At 36.3% G+C, this 18586-nt stretch overlaps 1 protein-coding gene across 4 annotated transcripts in view; it reads left to right on the plus strand.

Moving 5' to 3' along the window:
• Positions 1-18586, plus strand: part of LPGAT1 (lysophosphatidylglycerol acyltransferase 1) — a 111317-nt gene that overhangs the window by 59404 nt on the left and 33327 nt on the right. For all 4 annotated transcript variants that reach the window (XM_082613214.1, XM_082613216.1, XM_082613215.1 and 1 more), the window contains 3 exons: positions 7848-7966; positions 12827-12922; positions 16233-16503. In XM_082613214.1, the coding sequence (XP_082469340.1) occupies positions 7848-7966; positions 12827-12922; positions 16233-16503 (486 nt within the window). The remainder of the gene's footprint in view (positions 1-7847; positions 7967-12826; positions 12923-16232; positions 16504-18586) is intronic.

Below are 18586 nucleotides of genomic sequence, written 5' to 3' on the forward strand. Positions count from 1 at the left end.
TTTTATAAGTGCACTAATCCCATTCATGAGGGCTCAACCCTTATGACCTAATCACTTTCCAAAGTCCTCATCTGCTAATGCCATCACCTTTGGGGGTTAGGACTTCAACATTTGAATTTTAGGGGGACAGAGACCTTCAGACCATAGCAATATAATCATGAGGTTTTTCTTCCTTAGATTGTTAATATGGTGGACTATTACACTGATTAATTTTTAATATTCAATCAACCATGCATTCCTGTGACGATAAACCTTACTTGGTTGCAGTGTATATTGTTGGATTCCATTTCCTAACATTTTTTGAGGATTTTAATGGATATAAGTCTATAGTTTTGTTTGTTTGTTTCTGGTTTTGGTGTAAGGGTAATGCTGGCCTTATAAAGTAAACTTGAAAGTTTTCCCTTCTTTTCTATTTTCTGGAAGAGATTGTATAGAATTGGTGTTATTTCTTTTTAAAATGTTTGGCAGAATTTGCTAGTGAAATCATCTGGGCCAGAAGAATTATTTTTTGGAAGATTTCTGACTATAAAATCAATTTCTTTAATAGGCTGCTTTATTTTCTGTCTTTCACATTAAAGGCTTTCCCTGGGTATCTGGTAATACATGACGATCTGTTCTTATTTAAGAGTAGGGGACTATAAAGTTGATTGGTAGCCCTGTTAGTGGCTGCGTCTTGTCCACACTAAGCCTCATTGTAGGATAATCTGATTGGAATACTTCACTGGAGAATCCTAAATGTCAATATTTTTGGATCTTTTCTCTTGAGCTGATCAGATTTCCTAGAGAAGACTTCTCCAAACTCTTGCTGCCATATCCTGGGGCTGAGTGGGTAAAGATTAGGCATCAGAGGGCTTGATCTTTGTTTTTAATAAGCACATGTTCACTTAGTCCTCATGTTGTCTGTACTATTCTCATTTGTTATTTAACCTCACTCTGATTTTACCACAGGTTTATATTGACCTAAATCATTTTGAACTTTCTAACTTAGTGGTTTTAAATGGATAGAGGTGGGGGTGGGATGTTTGGAAATGTGTAGGCTCTTTAGGGTTGTAACAGAGAATGTTGTCCAGGTGTGCTAAAAGTTTTACAGTGCTGATGACTGCAGGAAGAATTGCTTCTCCCGAGATACCAATATCTCCCCTGTTGGAAACTGTCTAGGTTTAAGTTAAAGCAAATCTCAATACCAGTTAGAGTTAATTATCACGTATTATCTTTGACTTTCTTGCTCTTTCTTTTTCCATTCTTGCCAGTGGTGATTTAGATTATACTGGTATTTGAAATTAGCAACTATTTTTTTTTTTTTTTTTTTTTTTTGCGGTACGTGGGCCTCTCACTGTTGTGGCCTCTCCCCTTGCGGAGCACAGGCTCTGGACGCACAGGCTCAGTGGGCCTAGCCGCTCCGTGGCATGTGGGATTTTCCCGGACCGGGGCATGAACCCGTGTCCCCTGCATCGGCAGGCAGACTCTCAACCACTGCGCCACCAAGGAAGCCCTAGCAACTATTTTAAAGTTTTCTTTTAAGCAGGTGGCTAGAGTGGAAGTGAGAAGACTAGTTAGGAGGTCACTTCAGAAGTCCCAGAAAGAGGTATTGATGGCTTGGCCTAGAGTAGTAGTAGTAAAGAAGGAGAGACATAGAGGTTGCAGGATGTGTTTTGGAGATAAGAGTCCAAAGGACTTAGAGATGGATTAAATATGGAGAATTGAGGAAAGGGGGGAATCAAAAGTGGTCTTAGGTTTGGTCTTGAATTGACTGGGTGAATGATGGTGTCCTTCGCTGAGATGGAGAAGACTAGGGTAAAGAGCTGGTTCTGTATTGAGCACATTAAATTTAAGATACCTGTATCCTGGGCCCAAAGACAATGTTGATTTTTTTTTTTTCTTAGATACTCTTTGCCTCTTTAGACTTGTTTATTATTCAACTGTCATGCAAAAAACTCTTGATCCTTGGCTTCTGCACCATTCCTTATTGTTGCCGCCCACTAACCTTATTTGTTGAGGACTTTGGGACTTGGCTTGTCCACCCCACTTCTTGGCATAGTCATGGGCAACGTCAGGGGCTGTGCGGGCAACTTACCCGTTACTGTTCTCAAGGTTCCTTGATGTAGCCTGCCAGCAGTGACAGCATGATACAGTGGTTTTGAATCCCAGTTCCCCTACTTCCTAACTGTGTAACTTTGAAGATACTGCTTAACCTTTTGTGTCTCATTTTCTTCAATTGTAAATTGGGGATAACAGTGTCTGTACATTTGGGATTTTGTGAAGATTACATAGGAAAATAATGTGAATTATTTTCTCTTACTAATTATTAATGCCTGACACATAGTAAGCATTCTATAAATGTTGGCTATTAAGATTATTAGTATTTAATTATATATCTATTTAATAATATATGCTACTATTATTCTTTTAATTAAGCAACCCCTCCAAAAGCTACACCTTGAGCCTTGCCTCCTGAAATTTAACCTCTTAAATTAAATTAAATTAATTAAAGTGCCAAAAAAAGGGCACTGACCACAACTTCCTAGTATGTTCAGTATACTTGTTTTAAGAAAATAAAACAAAACTCATCAGAGCTAAAATTCCAGTGGTTCTTATTTACAGATATACATTAGATTCACCCGGGGGCTTTCTCACAACATCTGGGCCCTATCTATGGGGGTTTGAGTAGGATGGGTAAAGGTGGAGATGGGGGATGGCTTCAAGTATCTCTACTATAATAGCCCTCCCTCAGTTTTCTTTAGTGAATTACCCCCTTGCTTGGTTACTTTCCTCACCAGTCTCCTCTCCATTAATCAGTGCCTTAATCTACTTTCTCACGGCTACCCTTCAGGTCCTCACTCCCTTTTTATCTTCCTCTGCTAACCCCTAACTTTGGATGAGTCCAACCCACTCTGCCTCCAATGTGTGTTACTGAAAGCCACAGTTCCTGAGCTACATGAGATTCTTTCATGTGTTTTTTTGCTCTCTAATCTTTACTATTCATATTAGAATACCTGACCTTACGTGACACAGTAGTTGTATGACTCTTTTAGTTAATAGTGATTTCAAAAGTAACTTCAACTGTCATGTAATCTAACTGCCCAGGACATCTGTGATTCTGTCATTTATATCTCATTCATCTTCACAGTATGTTTGAGTAGCATAGTGATATTATTAATGTTTCTTAAGTGAGTCACAGAATGGTAAAATAGTTTGTGGCATCAGCTTGCAGGCATTTTTTTTTGAACTTTGAGAAGTAAGCTATTATGGTCGTGTATAAAGCAACCTTTCTTCTCCACATTAATTCTGTTTTGTGGGTCAGTATAACAGCTTTAGCATCACTGTTTTTAAGGAAATTATGATGGTTTATTGTTTTTATTTTCTTTTTGAGATGTGAACTGTCATGATCAATTTTAGTCTAAAACCTTGGGGGGAGGTTTATTAATGTGTGTGTGTGTGTGTGTGTGTGTGTGTGTGTGTGTGTGTGTAGTAGGTGATAATCTTTGGCTTTGGTTTTTAACAAGAATTTTTAAAAATTCTATTACAACTAGGGAACTTTTCTTCCAGTTTTTACTCAGTTGTCTTTCATTCCCTTTGGAAATAGTGGACCTGACCCAGTTCTTTTTTGAGAATTCCTTTCACAGAACAGTGTGTTAAAATATTTTTGTCCTTCTAATCAAGTACAATGTAAGAACTGGCAGGCATCCATAGCTTCTGTTCTTTAACATGAGAATAATTTTATTCCTTGATTAAGATACTGGCTCCATTATTATACTTACTGGTTTGGATAGCAGGGTATGATTTGAGGAACATAGCTATTTCATACATAAAATAAATGCTTTTTCTCTACAAGCATTTTTTAATCTTGATTTTGTTAGTCATATAACTTTCTAACAGTGATCTTTGAAGTGTATAATGGTTTGGTAAAAGAATACCATAGATACTGGAAATGAAATTTATTGTTGAATAAAATCCAACATGACTTTATTGCTACATTAGGATAATTTTAAAAAGTTGATCCTTCTACCTTCACTTGTTTGATTTAGTATGTGTGAGTCTTAGCAAATTAACATGTAGTTTGAAAATTAATTTTAGCTAAGTTGTGGCTGAGAGATAAAATATGTATTGGATTAACTCTTAATGATTATACCCTGAAAGTATTATAGAAATAAACATTGAGAACCATTTATAATAAGTAATGGTAGATTTCTGTTATAATGTTCTGGATGTTTAAAATACAGTGCTGTTGTTCTTTTCCTATAGTTGGTTAGAAAAAAAAAACTATAATTTGGGGGGAATAGAATGGAAAAGAGAAAGGATGGGGAAAATTGAGGAGGGTGGAGTATATTAGTTTCAGAGGGCTGCCATAACAAAGTACCACAAACAAAGTTCCTGTGGCTTGGGCTTCCCTGGCGGCGCAGTGGTTGGGAGTCCGCCTGCCGATGCAGGGGACACAGGTTCGTGCCCCGGTCCGGGAGGATCCCGCATGCCGCGGAGCGGCTGGGCCCGTAAGCCATGGCCGCTGAGTCTGCGCGTCCGGAGCCTGTGCTCCGCAACGGGAGAGGCCACAGCAGTGAGAGGCCCGCGTACCGCAAAAAAAAAAAAAAAAAAAAAAAAAAAAGGTAAAACAACAGGAATTTATTCTCTCACAGTTCCAGAGGTTAGAAGTCTGAAATTGAGGTGCTGACAGGGTTGTGTTCTGTCTGAAGCCTCTGGTGGGAAGGATCCTTCCTTGCCTCTTGCTCGCTTTGGGTGGTTGTCTGCAGTCCTTGGCTTGTAGACACATCACTCCAGTCTTGGCCTCCATTGTCGCATGGCATTCTCTCTGTGTATCTCTGTCCAAATTTCCCTCTTTTTATAAGGATACCAGTCATATTGGATATAGGTTTAGGGCCCATCCTAATCCATTATGACCTCATCTTAACTTGATACATCTACAAAGCCCCTGTTTCCAAATAGGGTCACATTCACAGGTTTTGGATGGATGTAAATTTGGTGGGACACTATTTAAGCCAGAACAGAGAGTTCTAAATTCAATTTATATTTTGAGATTTAAACCAACACACTAGATTTATCTACTTTATATAAAGCAAGTAAGATACATTTTAAGTAGAAAACTTATTTTTATTTGCAGTTATATTCACACATATGCTTTCCTCTGCACAGGCCTAGGTATCTAGTATTTTCCATTCATGTAGCAGAAATTGCATTAAAGGGCTATTTGGTTATGAAACATCTATTTATATAGATGTGGAACTAGAAGACTTTCCACATTACCTCTTAATAGCCTAATATTTATAGAACCAAGTTAGACTTTTCTTGAGTGTTTTAACTGCATTAGAATAATACTTTTGTTCTTATTTGTTTTATATCCACAGTGCCTGATGCTGATTTATTGAGTGAAGAATGAATTAATGAAAGAATGGTGGTGTGTGTGTGTATGTGTGTGCGTGCGCGCGCGCACATTCATTGAAGGGTTGTCAACAGAGACATGATATGAGGAGTTTTCATTTAGTAAATATATTCTCTCTTCACACACTGTTCTGCACTTTGCTTTTATTACTTATAGTATATCATTCCATGTTAGTGTAAAAATGCTATGATTACATAATATGCCATTGCATGGATATATTATAATTTATTTAACTAGTCTCCCTTTTTATTTTTAATTGTGACAAAATACACATAACATAAAATTTACCATCTTAACCATTTTTAAGTGTCAGTATTGTTAAGTATATTCACATTATTGTGTAACCAATCTCCAAACCTTTTTCATTTTACAAAACCAAAACTCCATACTAATTAAACAACTCCCCAGTTTTCCCTCCTGTCAGCCACCATTTTAGAAACTTCTATGAATTTGAACTAGTCTCTCGTTTTAGTTGTTTTCATCTTTGCTCTTATAAACAATGATGCAATAAAGAGCTTTGCATATGTGTCATTTTACACATGAATAAGTATATCTGTAAGATGAATTCCTAGAAGTAGAATTGCTGGGTAGAAGGATTTTCACATTTCTTAGTTCTGATATATATATCGCCAAATTGACTTCCAAAACTCTTGTACCAGTTTATACTCCCCCTGCTCCCACACACAATGTATATCAGCTATTCAATATGTTTCAGTAAAGTTAGCTTGTCAGCTAAACTTCACTGGCAACTTGGGAAAGGAAAGGCCGCTCTGAAGGAAAGTTGGTGTTGCTGGGCTGTCCCCAGTGTTCTACATCTATTCCTTAAGGATTACTTGCCATCTGTAATGTAGTTTCCATTCTGCATTCATTTTTAAAACTTTCACCATACAGTGTAAGCTATTTGTGTGTTAGTAATAACTTCTGAGAGAATGACTGGAATACCTCACTTTGCAAGTAGGTACCACAACTGAATATATGTTCAGCCCAGCTGAAATTCCCTTAATACAAATCTTTAAGATCCTTAAAATGAATGCATAGATGCCTTGCTTAAGTGGCTGGTTTGGGTTTTTTTTTTGGCTTCATTGGGTCTTCCATGCTGCACACGGGCTCTCTAGTTGCGGCAAGCGGGGGCTTCTCTTGTTGCGGAGCACGGGCTCTAGGTGCGGGGGCTTCAGTAGTTGTAGCACACGGGCTCAGTAGTTGTGGTTTGCGGGCTCTAGGGCGCAGGCTCAGTAGTTGTGACGCACGGGCTTAGTGGCTCCGCGACATGTGGGATCTTCCCAGACCAAAGCTCAAACCCATTTCCCCTGCATTGGCAGGCAGGTTGTTAACCACTGCGCCACCAGGGAAGCCCTTAAATGGCTTTTAATAAAAAGAAAAAATTAACAGAACTCTTTTCTCAAATGAGGAGCTCCGCTGTATTGGGCTGACAGTGAAAGGTGACTGTGAAGGAGGGAGGCTGGCAGAGGTAAAGCAGGTGAGCAGCAGGTCTCCCATCCCTATTTCATCCAGAACTATTACACACAGGTGACTCAGCTTCTTTCCTTATAGCAGTGAGTGAGATGAGTGAATGCTAACATATATTCAGCCTCTGGTAATTCACGTCAGACATTTGAGGAACTTAGAACCTTCTTTGTAGAGTCCTGATGTTTGACACTGATGCTCAGTTTTATTTTTTTGCGTGTAGTAAATTTGGTATAAAATGAGGCGTAACTACTTGGAGATATCACTGTTTTCCTTAGAGTGTACATATAGGCTTTGGTGCATTGACTTTTCATCTGGGGATTTTTAATAAATGTAACATCTTTAATTAGTTTTCTTGTAAAATGAAAATGCCTACACATTTTATAATATTTGTATATTTTATTATAAAGTAGAATTTAAGGGGGCTTTGGGAACCACCTCCCAATGATGATCAGTATTAAGTTTTGAATTCATTTCCTCAGACTTTTTTCAATGTATTAAGTTACATGTAAATTTTATTCCTTCTTTGAAAAGATAGGATTTTATTATATATACTGTTTTGTGGTATGTTTTGTTTACTTTATAAGAAGTCCTTTTGGGTTAGTGTATAGAGATATCCTCCATTCTTTTAATGGGTTTATACTCTTCCATTATATAAAAATTATCCATTCCCCTGTTGGTGAACATTTAAGTTGCAATAAATATCCTTTGTGCATATCTTTGCCTGTTTGGACAAATGTTTCTATAGGATAAACTCTTAAATAGAATTTCTAAATCAAAGGTATGGCCATTTTACATTTTAACAGATATTTTGGGTCTCTATAAAAGATGAACATCCTGATTTTTATAGGAAATAAACTTAGTTCTAAACTTTTAGAAGTTTTAGCTAAGTGATGTATCATCATTAATGTGCACCAGTGTTTCTAATATAAGTCTTCTAGAAATGTATGAATTTTTTAAATGACAGCTTTGAAACTTTTTGTTCTTACAGTGATGGAATGGGGGGAAGATATTAAAGCAATTTCAAAAGATGAAGCAGTAATGTTGGTGAATCATCAGGCAACAGGAGATGTGTGTACTTTGATGATGTGTCTCCAGGACAAAGGACTGGTAAGCCATCCTGAAGGCAGAGATAGACTGCAGAACGGGGAGGTTAACAGAGAATCAATTTACGGATCTTACCACAGTTGGGAATGTAGACTTACACTTTAATATGTATACTTTTCATGAAAATTTAGAAAAATTTAAAAAGAGAAATATACTATGTATATAACTCTAAATTATTCTAAGAGAGGAATTTACAGACCTAAAGAAAAACAACTGGGATAATGTGGATTATATCTCCACAAAGCTGTTTTTTAAAAAAGATAACTGAAATGGAAGCAAAGTTAATATGGTTCAGCATGGGGCTGTCTTGAGGTGAGTGGTGGATTGCCAGTTTGAGAAATACAAACACAAAAAGCAGTTTGCTTAAGATAGAAGAGTAAAATTGGACAGGGAATTAGGTGATCTTGGGGATCTTTAGCCAGAAGAAAGTAAGGTAAATATTTTGGATTTCACTTAGAAAGCAAATTGAAAGGAAAGATATTAGGGCCATTTTATTCAGTGTTCTAGGGCTGTGTTTGAACTGTTGATTTCATATTGCTTATATTGCTACCTAAAACATACCTATAAACTGGGAGGGTTTAACATAAAGTCAGTCTTTAACATTAAAAGAATTGTTACCTTAAGAGAAGGTAAAGCGGTTATGTTCATAGAAAAGTAAATAAATAGAAAATATATAAAATTAATGGAATTAATATTTGGCCTAATAGTGAAGAAACAAATCAGTTGGTATTTTATAGGTGTTTCATATTCATGGTCACCGACTATAAATATAGAAGACCATCCTATAAGATACTATCCCCTTAAAGCAACTAATAATCTAGTGGTAGGTGGAGAGAGGGAATAGCAAACAATACTAAATTGCAAAGTGAGAAATATTCAGTGGAAAGTGAGCTCACCATGTACTTGGTGGATATAGAAAACTTTGTGGAGGAGAGAGGACGTAAACTTGACCTTGAAGGGTGAGTAGAATTTAGTTAGGCAGAGTAGTGGAGCAAGGGCCTCTTCTTTAGTGAAATAATCTTGGCTAAAACACTAAGGCAAGAATACGCCTGGTGTGTTTAGGTCCCAGAGAGTTTGATTCAGCAGCTCAGCGGTCAGAAAATGAGGTGACAGTAAATGGAAAATATGTTTGCTTATTATGGAATCTGTTTTTGTTGTTTATCTGAAAAGCAGAGGCATAATTTTGCTGGAATGTAGAATAAATTCAGTCCTTTCTTATATTCAGAATTGTTAAAATAAAAGAATATCACTATGTAGATATATTTGCATTATAATAATATTTACTGCCTGTCCCCTCAATTCTTGATGTTAAAATTGTGTAAAAACTAGTTTGTTTGGCTTTGTATCAAGGAGAACACTTTTATGCTTACCGATAAGATACTTAAATTTATAGTGATTTTTCTGAGGGCCTACAGTGTCTTCTATTGGTTTTTGAATCTCAAAGAGTGCTTAAAACAGTGAGTATAAATATGCCTAACTTTGTTACTCTAACTCCCGTTTGGCAGAGGTGAGAACTGTATTAACCAGAGTATCAGGTAATCTGAGATTCACCGATATTGTGGACAAAAAAAAATTTTAGTTTATTTGTTTGCTTTTGTAAAAAGATTTTAGTTAGTTGGTCTTTGGTTCATTTTTCTGTCCAGAGTTATTTTGTTTTTATTTTCAGATTAATTATACTGATATTACTATCTAATATTACAAAATAATTTGAAACCTTGAAGAATTTTTTATCTTGTTTCATAAAGGAGTAATTGAAAAATAAAAAGGTGGAAGCATTAAAATTTCTGCCTCCTGCGTAATAAGTATAGGGCAATATTAATTTACATTCACAAGTAGGAATGTTTACTTGATTAATTGCTCCATGGGCACTTTCAAAGAAAGAAAGCTAATGCTAAATTTTGGGCCAGTTTAAAAATACTAGTTTAATGGTGATATGAGTATAACATAGCTTTTTGAATTCAGGAATTCCTGTAGCACCTGTCATTGTTCCTCAGTGGGGGCACTGCTTGCATTTTGGTAGGACGGCACTGTTGTTCTGGACTGTCCTGCTGCACATTGTTTTCCTTACCTGGCTGCAACCTACTACATGCTAGTAGAACTCCCTAGTCATTGTGACAGCCAAAATTGTCCTTGCAGACTTCTAAACTAGAAAACCATTGACTCCACTAAAATTTCAGAAGGCTATGAAGAATGGAGCCATTCATGTAAGCCTCCCCAGATGTTTTGACATGTAGAAAATTCGTGCTTCCTGGTAAAGAATAATTGATGTAGAGCAATTTTGTCCCTTGGAAATACCTAACAACGTTCTGAGTGACAGCCTGTCACCTCGACAGAGTTGATTCAGGCAGCTTTTGTTTACTGACCTCATTTTTTCAGAAATATGAAACAAAGGATTAGTTATATTTTCTATACGTGCTGGTACCTTTTTAATAAGTATCTGTGAAGTGAGGAGTCTTGCCCCTTTTGTGGCAATTGATGATAAAACTAAGAATTTTTATTTCTATCAATAGAACTTTTAGATATGTAATAAATAGTTATTGACTTGTAACGTTTCCCCTAAAATAAGTTAGGACAGAATTATCCATACAAATCTCAGAAGATAGCTTGGCTGTCTTACTGAATTTGTTTTACGTTACCCTTCTTACTGAGGCGGTAAATCCACTATAAGTGTAAGATTAAACATAAAAGCTAGTTACTTTAGTGTTGGTATTAAACCCAGAGAGCAATAAATTGCAGCCACACTTCAAACTGTGTATAAAGCTCAAAGGTTTTACAGGTTGAATCCACTTGCTTTTTGTTTTGTTTCTTGGGGCACTTTTCAGCAAATTCCATTTAGTTCCCATCTCAATTTATCTAAACGAAGTGGTTATCATTACCAAGCAAAACAAGATTCAAAAATGAGATGTTGGTGATTATTTCATTCTGTATTAATTGATTTGGAAATCAGTCTTTCATATATGTATCTTTATTTTTTTAAAGTTACTTTATATGGTAAAACTGTTGGAATAGGAGTCATGTAAATGAACTATTCAGTGATACTGAAAAATTACATCAGAAGCTTGAATATTATTTGTGGGCTTTTATAATGTTTTTGTAAAAGCAACACATGGATGTCAATGCTTAGTTTTTTCCTTACATGTTAGTTCATACAATTTGGTGCTCAGAGATGAAGTTTACATTTGTTATTCCTATAGGAACCAAAGTGGAGCTCTGTTGCTTTCTTGATGGAGGCTGTAGTTTTCACTTTATTTATTTAAGGCTTATAACAAGGGATGCTGTTATCTCAGCAGGGGAGAACAATTAACCAGTTCATTTACTAGATCCTGTTTACACTTACTTTTAATTTTGAAATTTGCTTGAAATAAAGTCTTCTGCTCTTGATATGGCTATTAACTCTTATCAGCAGTGGATAATATTTTTGTGTTTAAGAAACTGAGTATTTTTATGCTGGCAAAGAGTATGGCCTTGTATAAACTAACAAATACTCTTCATGATATAATAGAATGTGTAAATCATTCTACTAAATGAATTTTTAAAAAATTTACAGTGTATTTATTGACTAAATTCTTTAATGTTCTTTTATTTTGGATATTTTTATATTTTTATAAATTTTTATATTCATATCTTTATATTTTATGACTTTTAATATTTTAGCCATTAAGTTAAGGTCACATGTTATAAAGCCTTAGTGCTTATTAATTAAATGTGTAGCCCTCATTTGATAACTTAGGCATATTGTATTGTTTCAAAATAACTTTACAAGTTATATAAGAATTTCCAAAGGTTTTGTTTACATAGAACAAATTGGAAATCATTAAGTTCAAATTTAAGCAGTTAATTCAGTTTTATTTGTTACCCAGTGATATGTATATACCTGTGACTTAGGAATCCAAGACTTGGAATCAAGACCTGTAATTTTTTTTTTTAAGCACTAACATAGCAATAAATATATTATGTTTAAATAGTCTAAATACAGCAAGTTACAGAAAGATTGGTGGAGTAGATAAACATATTATTCAACAATATTCTGTCTATAAGAAACTTCAAATACACTGAACTAGTTAGTTTTAAGGTAAAGAATATAAATATATATATATATATATATATCATGAACACATTAATCAAAGAAAACAGTGAGATTGGCCATATTAATATCAGAAAAAGTAACCTTCAAAGGAAAGAAAATTAATAGAAACAAAGAGGACCCTTACATAAAAGGACCAGTCTTCCAGGAAGGCATAACAATCTTAAATGCATAAACACAAAACAACAAAACCTCAAAATGCATGAAGCAAAAACTGATAGAGGTGAAAGGAGAAATAGATAAATACAAAATTATAGTCAGAGATTTTAGTACCCATCTATCAGCACCTGATAGAACTTACAGACAAAATCAACAATGATCTGGAAGTCAATGACACCATCAACCAATAAAATCTAATCAAAACATATAGAATACTACACCCCAAAACACAGAATACACGTTCTTTTTAATCATCTGTGGAACATATACCATGATATTCTATATCCTGGGCCATAAAACAAACTTCAATACATTTTAAACATTGACCTAATACAGAATAGGTTATCTTAATATAATGAAGTCAAATTAGAACTCAATAGCAGAAAACAGCAGAGAAATCTCAAAATCCTTGGAAATTATACAACACATTTCTAAATAATGCATGAAGACCTGTAATTTTTCATATAGTGCTTTATTTGTAGAAGTAACATTAGATTTAAGATAGGTTAATTAAAAGTATGCTTGGATGATTATACTTAAAATTTAGAGACTGGCTAGACTATAGTCAGGTTTTTTTTTTTTTCTATTCAACATTTATTTCTTGCTCTTAAATATTTTAGGTTGTTGCTCAGATGATGTGGTTGATGGATCATATTTTTAAGTACACAAACTTTGGAATTGTTTCTCTAATTCACGGAGACTTCTTTATCAGACAGGTAAGTAATGAGCATTTTTTTCCACAGTGATAGCCTGATCAATCTGATTCTTTATTGTAAAAAGAGGCATCACAAAACCAGTTATAATAGGTAGAGCCAGTTCTAGTTATCTGAGGGAGCTGGGAATCTTTTTTCCTAAAACATTTATTTCAGTTATTTCAGTCTGAATTTGAGTATGCATAAACATTAAAATGCAAATATTTTCATCTCTACCCTCCTCGCTTCTAAACAGTTTACCAAGCGCCTGCCACATTCTCAGCTCTTCTGCTTCTTAGCTGTGTGAATTGGGCAAGTTATTTAACCTCTCAAAGTTTCCTCATTTTTCAAATGAGAATAATGGGTACTCCTCTCACAGAGTTGCTGTGTGGATTACATGAAGTAATACGTGTTATACGCTCAGAACAGTCCCTGCTACTTTCATCATCTTCATCATGACTACCACTATCATCATCTATATTATCACTGTTATTTTTATTTACAAGTCACCATTATATGATACAGAAGGTATCTATGTTAGCAGTTAGGAGATTGTTAAATAAATAAGATTACCAGTCGGGATAATATTAAATAAATAAATAAGAGGAAATACTTTGTGAATTCATAGTATGAAAAGTGAGTACGTCAAATTTCTGTAAATCCAGAAAAACCTTAGAGAAGAAGATGATATGTGGCATACATTTAAAGAATGAGTATGGGTTTGATGGAGGAAGGTGGATTGGGAATGGGCCGCAAGCATTAGGAATAGTTTAGTATAGGAAAAAGAATAATACCCTCTTATCAAGTCAGCATACAGGGACTTCCCTGGCAGTCCAGTGGTTAGACTCTGTGCTTCCAGTGCAGGGGCTGCGGGTTCAGTCCCTGCTTGGGGAACTAAGATCCCACATGCCGCGCGGCATGGCAAAAAAAAAAAAAAAGAAGAAGTCAGCACTACATTATAGTGTTTCCCTGATATGCTACATGCTTTATTTTCTCAAAAATGGATAACCAAAATATGATATCAAGAGTTTTTATGTATGGTAATGCCACACTTATCTGGTGTTTATATATTTAGCCACTTCATCCTGGATGGTGCAGTACCTTACACGTAGTAATTACGTAATGAATTGCTGGTGAATCTAATTAAGCCTCTTCTGAGCATCACAAATTCAGAAATAAGCTAGAAGTGTGTAGAAAAACTTCTAAGCTCTATGAAAATAGGTCTCCCCAAACACATATATTATACTTTGCTCCAGACAGTTTTTTAAAAATATTTATTTATTTATTTGGCTGCACCAGGTCTTAGTTACAGCACACGGGATCTTTGTTGTGGCATGAGTACTCTTAGTTGTGGCATGCATGTGGGATCTAGTTCCCTGACGTGGGATCTAGTTACCTGACCAGAGATCGAACCCAGGGCCCCGTGCACTGGGAGCACAGAGTCTTAACCACTGGATCATCAGGGAAGTCCCCTCCAGACAGTTTTATATACAAAACATATTTTTGTTTTTCATATTCTGTGTAATTGTCTAGTTTTTTCTGGAAACACCCTTGGTTTTTCTGAGCAGAGAGATGGAAAAAAGCAGGCACTGGACCCCCAGGAAGAATTGGGAATGGGGATTGGCCACAACAAGGTTGAGACAAAATAAAAAGTGATCAGAATAACTTAAGGAAGAAACTAACCTAATATCTTAGAGTGTCACTGGAGGGGAAGACAGGAGAGATTTACAAATTCATTTCTGAAGAGCAAAAATTTTTTCCCTGTTAGATAGTAATAAAAATCTATAACATGGGGGAAGGGGAGAGAAAAAAAGTATTAATGTTAAAGAAAATCTCTTGGGACTTTGCTACTAAACATTTTTGACAAGATATTTCCAAGAATATTAAAAATATTTTACATGTACTCTAGGGAACTTAAAAGTAAAGCTTAGGGCTTCCCTGGTGGCGCAGTGGTTGAGAGTCTGCCTGCTGATGCAGGGGACACGGGTTCGTGCCCCGGTTCGGGAAGATCCCACATGCCGCGGAGCGGCTGGGCCCGTGAGCTGTGGCCGCTGAGCCTGCGCGCCCGGAGCCTGTGCTCCGCAACGGGAGAGGCCACAACAGTGAGAGGCCCGCGTACTGCAAAAAAAAAAGTAAAGCTTAATTATAATCAATTCAATTCCGTAAATTAGCTAAGAAAATTGTTACTTAGTTTGCATTTAGAATAATTTAGTCTAAAGACTGAAAGTATACAAATTATTTTGGGGAGCTTCTGTAATTGTGTTGGCTGGAAAATTATTCGCGAATTGATCGTACTGAAAGGAAGAACCTTCTTATATTTAGTCATGGGTTTTGGGCTTTCCTAAAAATGCTTCTAGGTTCCTTTTTTCGGTCTCCAAGTTATCCTCTTTCCTCTCTTTCCCTCACAACTAAGATCCAGCCTATCAGAATGTCCTGTTAGCTTTCAGATTTTTCCCTGAATGTGTGCACCTCTCATCGATATCCCACAGTTGAATCTCATCAAACTCCCTTGTCCAGACTCTACAGGAGTCTCCTAACTTATTTCCTATAGTCTTTTTGTCACTGGAGCCAGCAGATTTTTTTTTTATGTAAATAAGATCATGACTCTCCCTTTTTGAAAACTGTCTAATGATGTTCCATCCCAAACTACTACTTAACCAAGCTCAAGACCTTTCTTATATGTCCTCCACCTCTCTCTGCAATTTTCGGCCACACTGGCCTTGCCACAGTTCTCTGAACATGCCAAACATGTTCCCACCTCAGGGCCTTTGTCCTTTTTCTCCTCATCACCTGGAGTACTATGCCACTCATCTTCTCATAAACTCATCTGGTTTATTCCCTCACATTATCAGCTCTTTGCTCAAATTTCACCTCCTTGGAGCTGCTTTTCCTGACCCTGTTGAGCTTCTCTAGTCTCTTACTCTTCTTCCTAACCTTATCACCAGTTGCATTTATACATATGCACATATACATATGCATATGTATTATATATCTTCCCCATTCAAGTAAGCTTCATGAGGGTCTCTTACTTCTCTATCTCCAGGACAGTGCCTGGCAAGTAAGTAGTAGGCACTCAGTAAATACTCACTGATGATGAATGAACGAACTTTTGGGGGCAATTAGAGCAATTTTTTTCTTCAGAGGGAAGGGTTTATTTATGTAAGTGCTAATAACTTACTTTTTCCAGTATGGTCAAAAGGGGAAGTAAGTGGGGGGAAATCACTATTCTAGCCTATGATTGGGATTTACTCTAGAAGCAGTTATTTCTATTTAATTTTACAGCCTTTAAATTTCAAATGTGACTGTACTTACTCTATGTGTGTCTACCTTCTAGGGAAAATCTCATCGTGACCAACAGCTTCTTCTTCTCAGGAAGCACCTAGAAAATAATTACAGGAGCAGAGATCGAAAATGGATTGTTCTGTTTCCAGAAGGGGGCTTCCTCAGGAAGAGGCGAGAAACCAGTCAGGCATTTGCCAAGAAAAATAACTTGCCATTTCTTACACATGTCACTTTGCCAAGGATTGGGGCAACAAAAATTATTCTGAGTGCACTTGTAGCACGACAGGAAAACGGAAGTCCGGCAGGAGATGCCAAGGAACTAGGTACGATGGTTTGTAGCGCTCTTCTCTTTTCTTGGGATTAAAGGATTTTCTGGAGTTCCAGAAGATAACATTGTTCTTTTTTATATTTATAATTTTTGTCAAATAGAAATAATACTGAGGGAGAAGATGAAAATATAACTTTTTAATGTTTCTGTTTACAAAAGTAGTCCATGCTTACAATAATTTATTCAAATAATATAGGAATGTATGAAGTTGAAGGTATCTCTCCCTTACTGTACACCTTACTCTACACCTTACTCGTGGCCATTCCCACTGCTGCAGTCAACATTCCTGTAAATATCCTTACAGATTTGTGGAACATGTCTGTAGTATAAATTCCTAGAAGTAGAATTGCTGGATTAAAAGATACAGGAATAGGGTCTTCCCTGGTGGCGCAGTGGTTGAGAATCTGCCTGCCAATGCAGGGGACACAGGTTCGAGCCCTGGTCTGGGAAGATCCCACATGCCGCGGAGCAACTGGGCCCGTGAGCCACAGTTACTGAGCCTGCGCGTCTGGAGCCTGTGCTCCGCAACAAGAGAGGCCGCGATAGTGAGAGGCCTGTGCACTGCGATGACAAGTGGCCCCCGCTTGCCACAACTAGAGAAAGCCCTCACACAGAAACGAAGACCCAACAGAGCCATAAGTAAATAAATTAATTAATTAAAAAAAAAGATTTTTTAAAAAGATACAGGAATAGAAATGACAAATTTGAGAAACTAATCATAGATATGCAAATGGAATTATAATTTATATTTTTTGCATTTATCAAATTTAGAAAGTTTCTTTGTTTTTAATACAGAGAATGAGTTTAATGAAGTTTGGCAGTATTTACTAAGAGTCTTAAAATGTTGATAAATTACTCAGTTATTCTACTGCAAATAATACTTATCAAAAGGGAATGATCTGAAATACTGGCAAAGTAGTTTATCACAGCATTATTTCTAATGGCAAGAAATTGGAAATAGCCAGAAGAGAGAACAGATAAGTAATTATTAAATATCCATCTAACAGCATACAACACAGCCATTACAAATGATGTTTATTGGCTTGGAAAATTCTTATGCTCTATAATGTTAACGGGGTGGGAGAAACATACAACTCTTGTGTAAACAATACGAGCTCAAATATGTAAATAATAAGGCAGTAGAAAATCAGTGAAAGGAAAGATTTCAGAATATTAGCAGTGATTGCTTCTCTGAGTTGTAACATTATGGATAATTTTTCTCCATTTCTTAATACTTTCCTGAATTAAAAAAATCTATTGAGTATGTATTACTTTTATGGCCAGGAAAAAGTAAACCATACTGAAAGATGCAACTCTGGACTTCCCTGGTGGTGCAGTGGTTAAGAATTTGCCTGCCAGTGCAGGGGACACGGGTTTGATCCCTGGTCTGGGAAGATCCCACATGCCACAGAGCAACTAAACCCGTGTGCCACAACTACTGAGGCCTATGCTCTAGAGCCCGTGAGCCACAACTACTGAAGCCCGCGTGCCTAGAGCCCATGCTCTGCAACAAGGGAAGTCACCGCAATGAGAAGCCCGGGCACCGCAACGAAGCCACAACTAGAGAATGCCCGCGTGCAGCAACAAAGACCCAATGCAGCCAAAAATAAATAAATAAATAAATGTATTTAAAAAAACAAAACTGAACAAAAAAAGATGCAACTGTCTTGGAGATAGCCTAGTGAATTGAATTGTGCATATTTGCAGAAGATATTTGTGCCAACAGCATGAAGACTGTTTTGAACAAGTTTATCCAAGACACTATGAAAGTTTGGTGATAAATTATAAATTAAAAAGCTGAAAGAAACTTACTAGGCCTGTTTCTGTAGTAGCATTATGCTATTTCTTTTAATCTTCTTCAGATAAAATAAAATGGGAATGATTGGCCCTCAGAAATATGTGTTATTTTAGATGATGGTAAGGACCAAACATGGAAATAATGCCTGTGAGATTGTGCTGAGCTTTCCTTTCATTTGTTTTTTCCAAACAGCTGCCTGGCAGTCAGATCTCTTAATGTTTCATCATCTATTAAAAAGACAAATTGAAAGAGTCTTTTAATAGAAAAGGAAGGTTCAGAA

The sequence above is a fragment of the Mesoplodon mirus genome (genome assembly GCF_964341445.2).
Source record: "Mesoplodon mirus genome assembly, chromosome: 3".
NCBI classification, from domain to species: Eukaryota; Metazoa; Chordata; class Mammalia; order Artiodactyla; family Ziphiidae; genus Mesoplodon; species Mesoplodon mirus.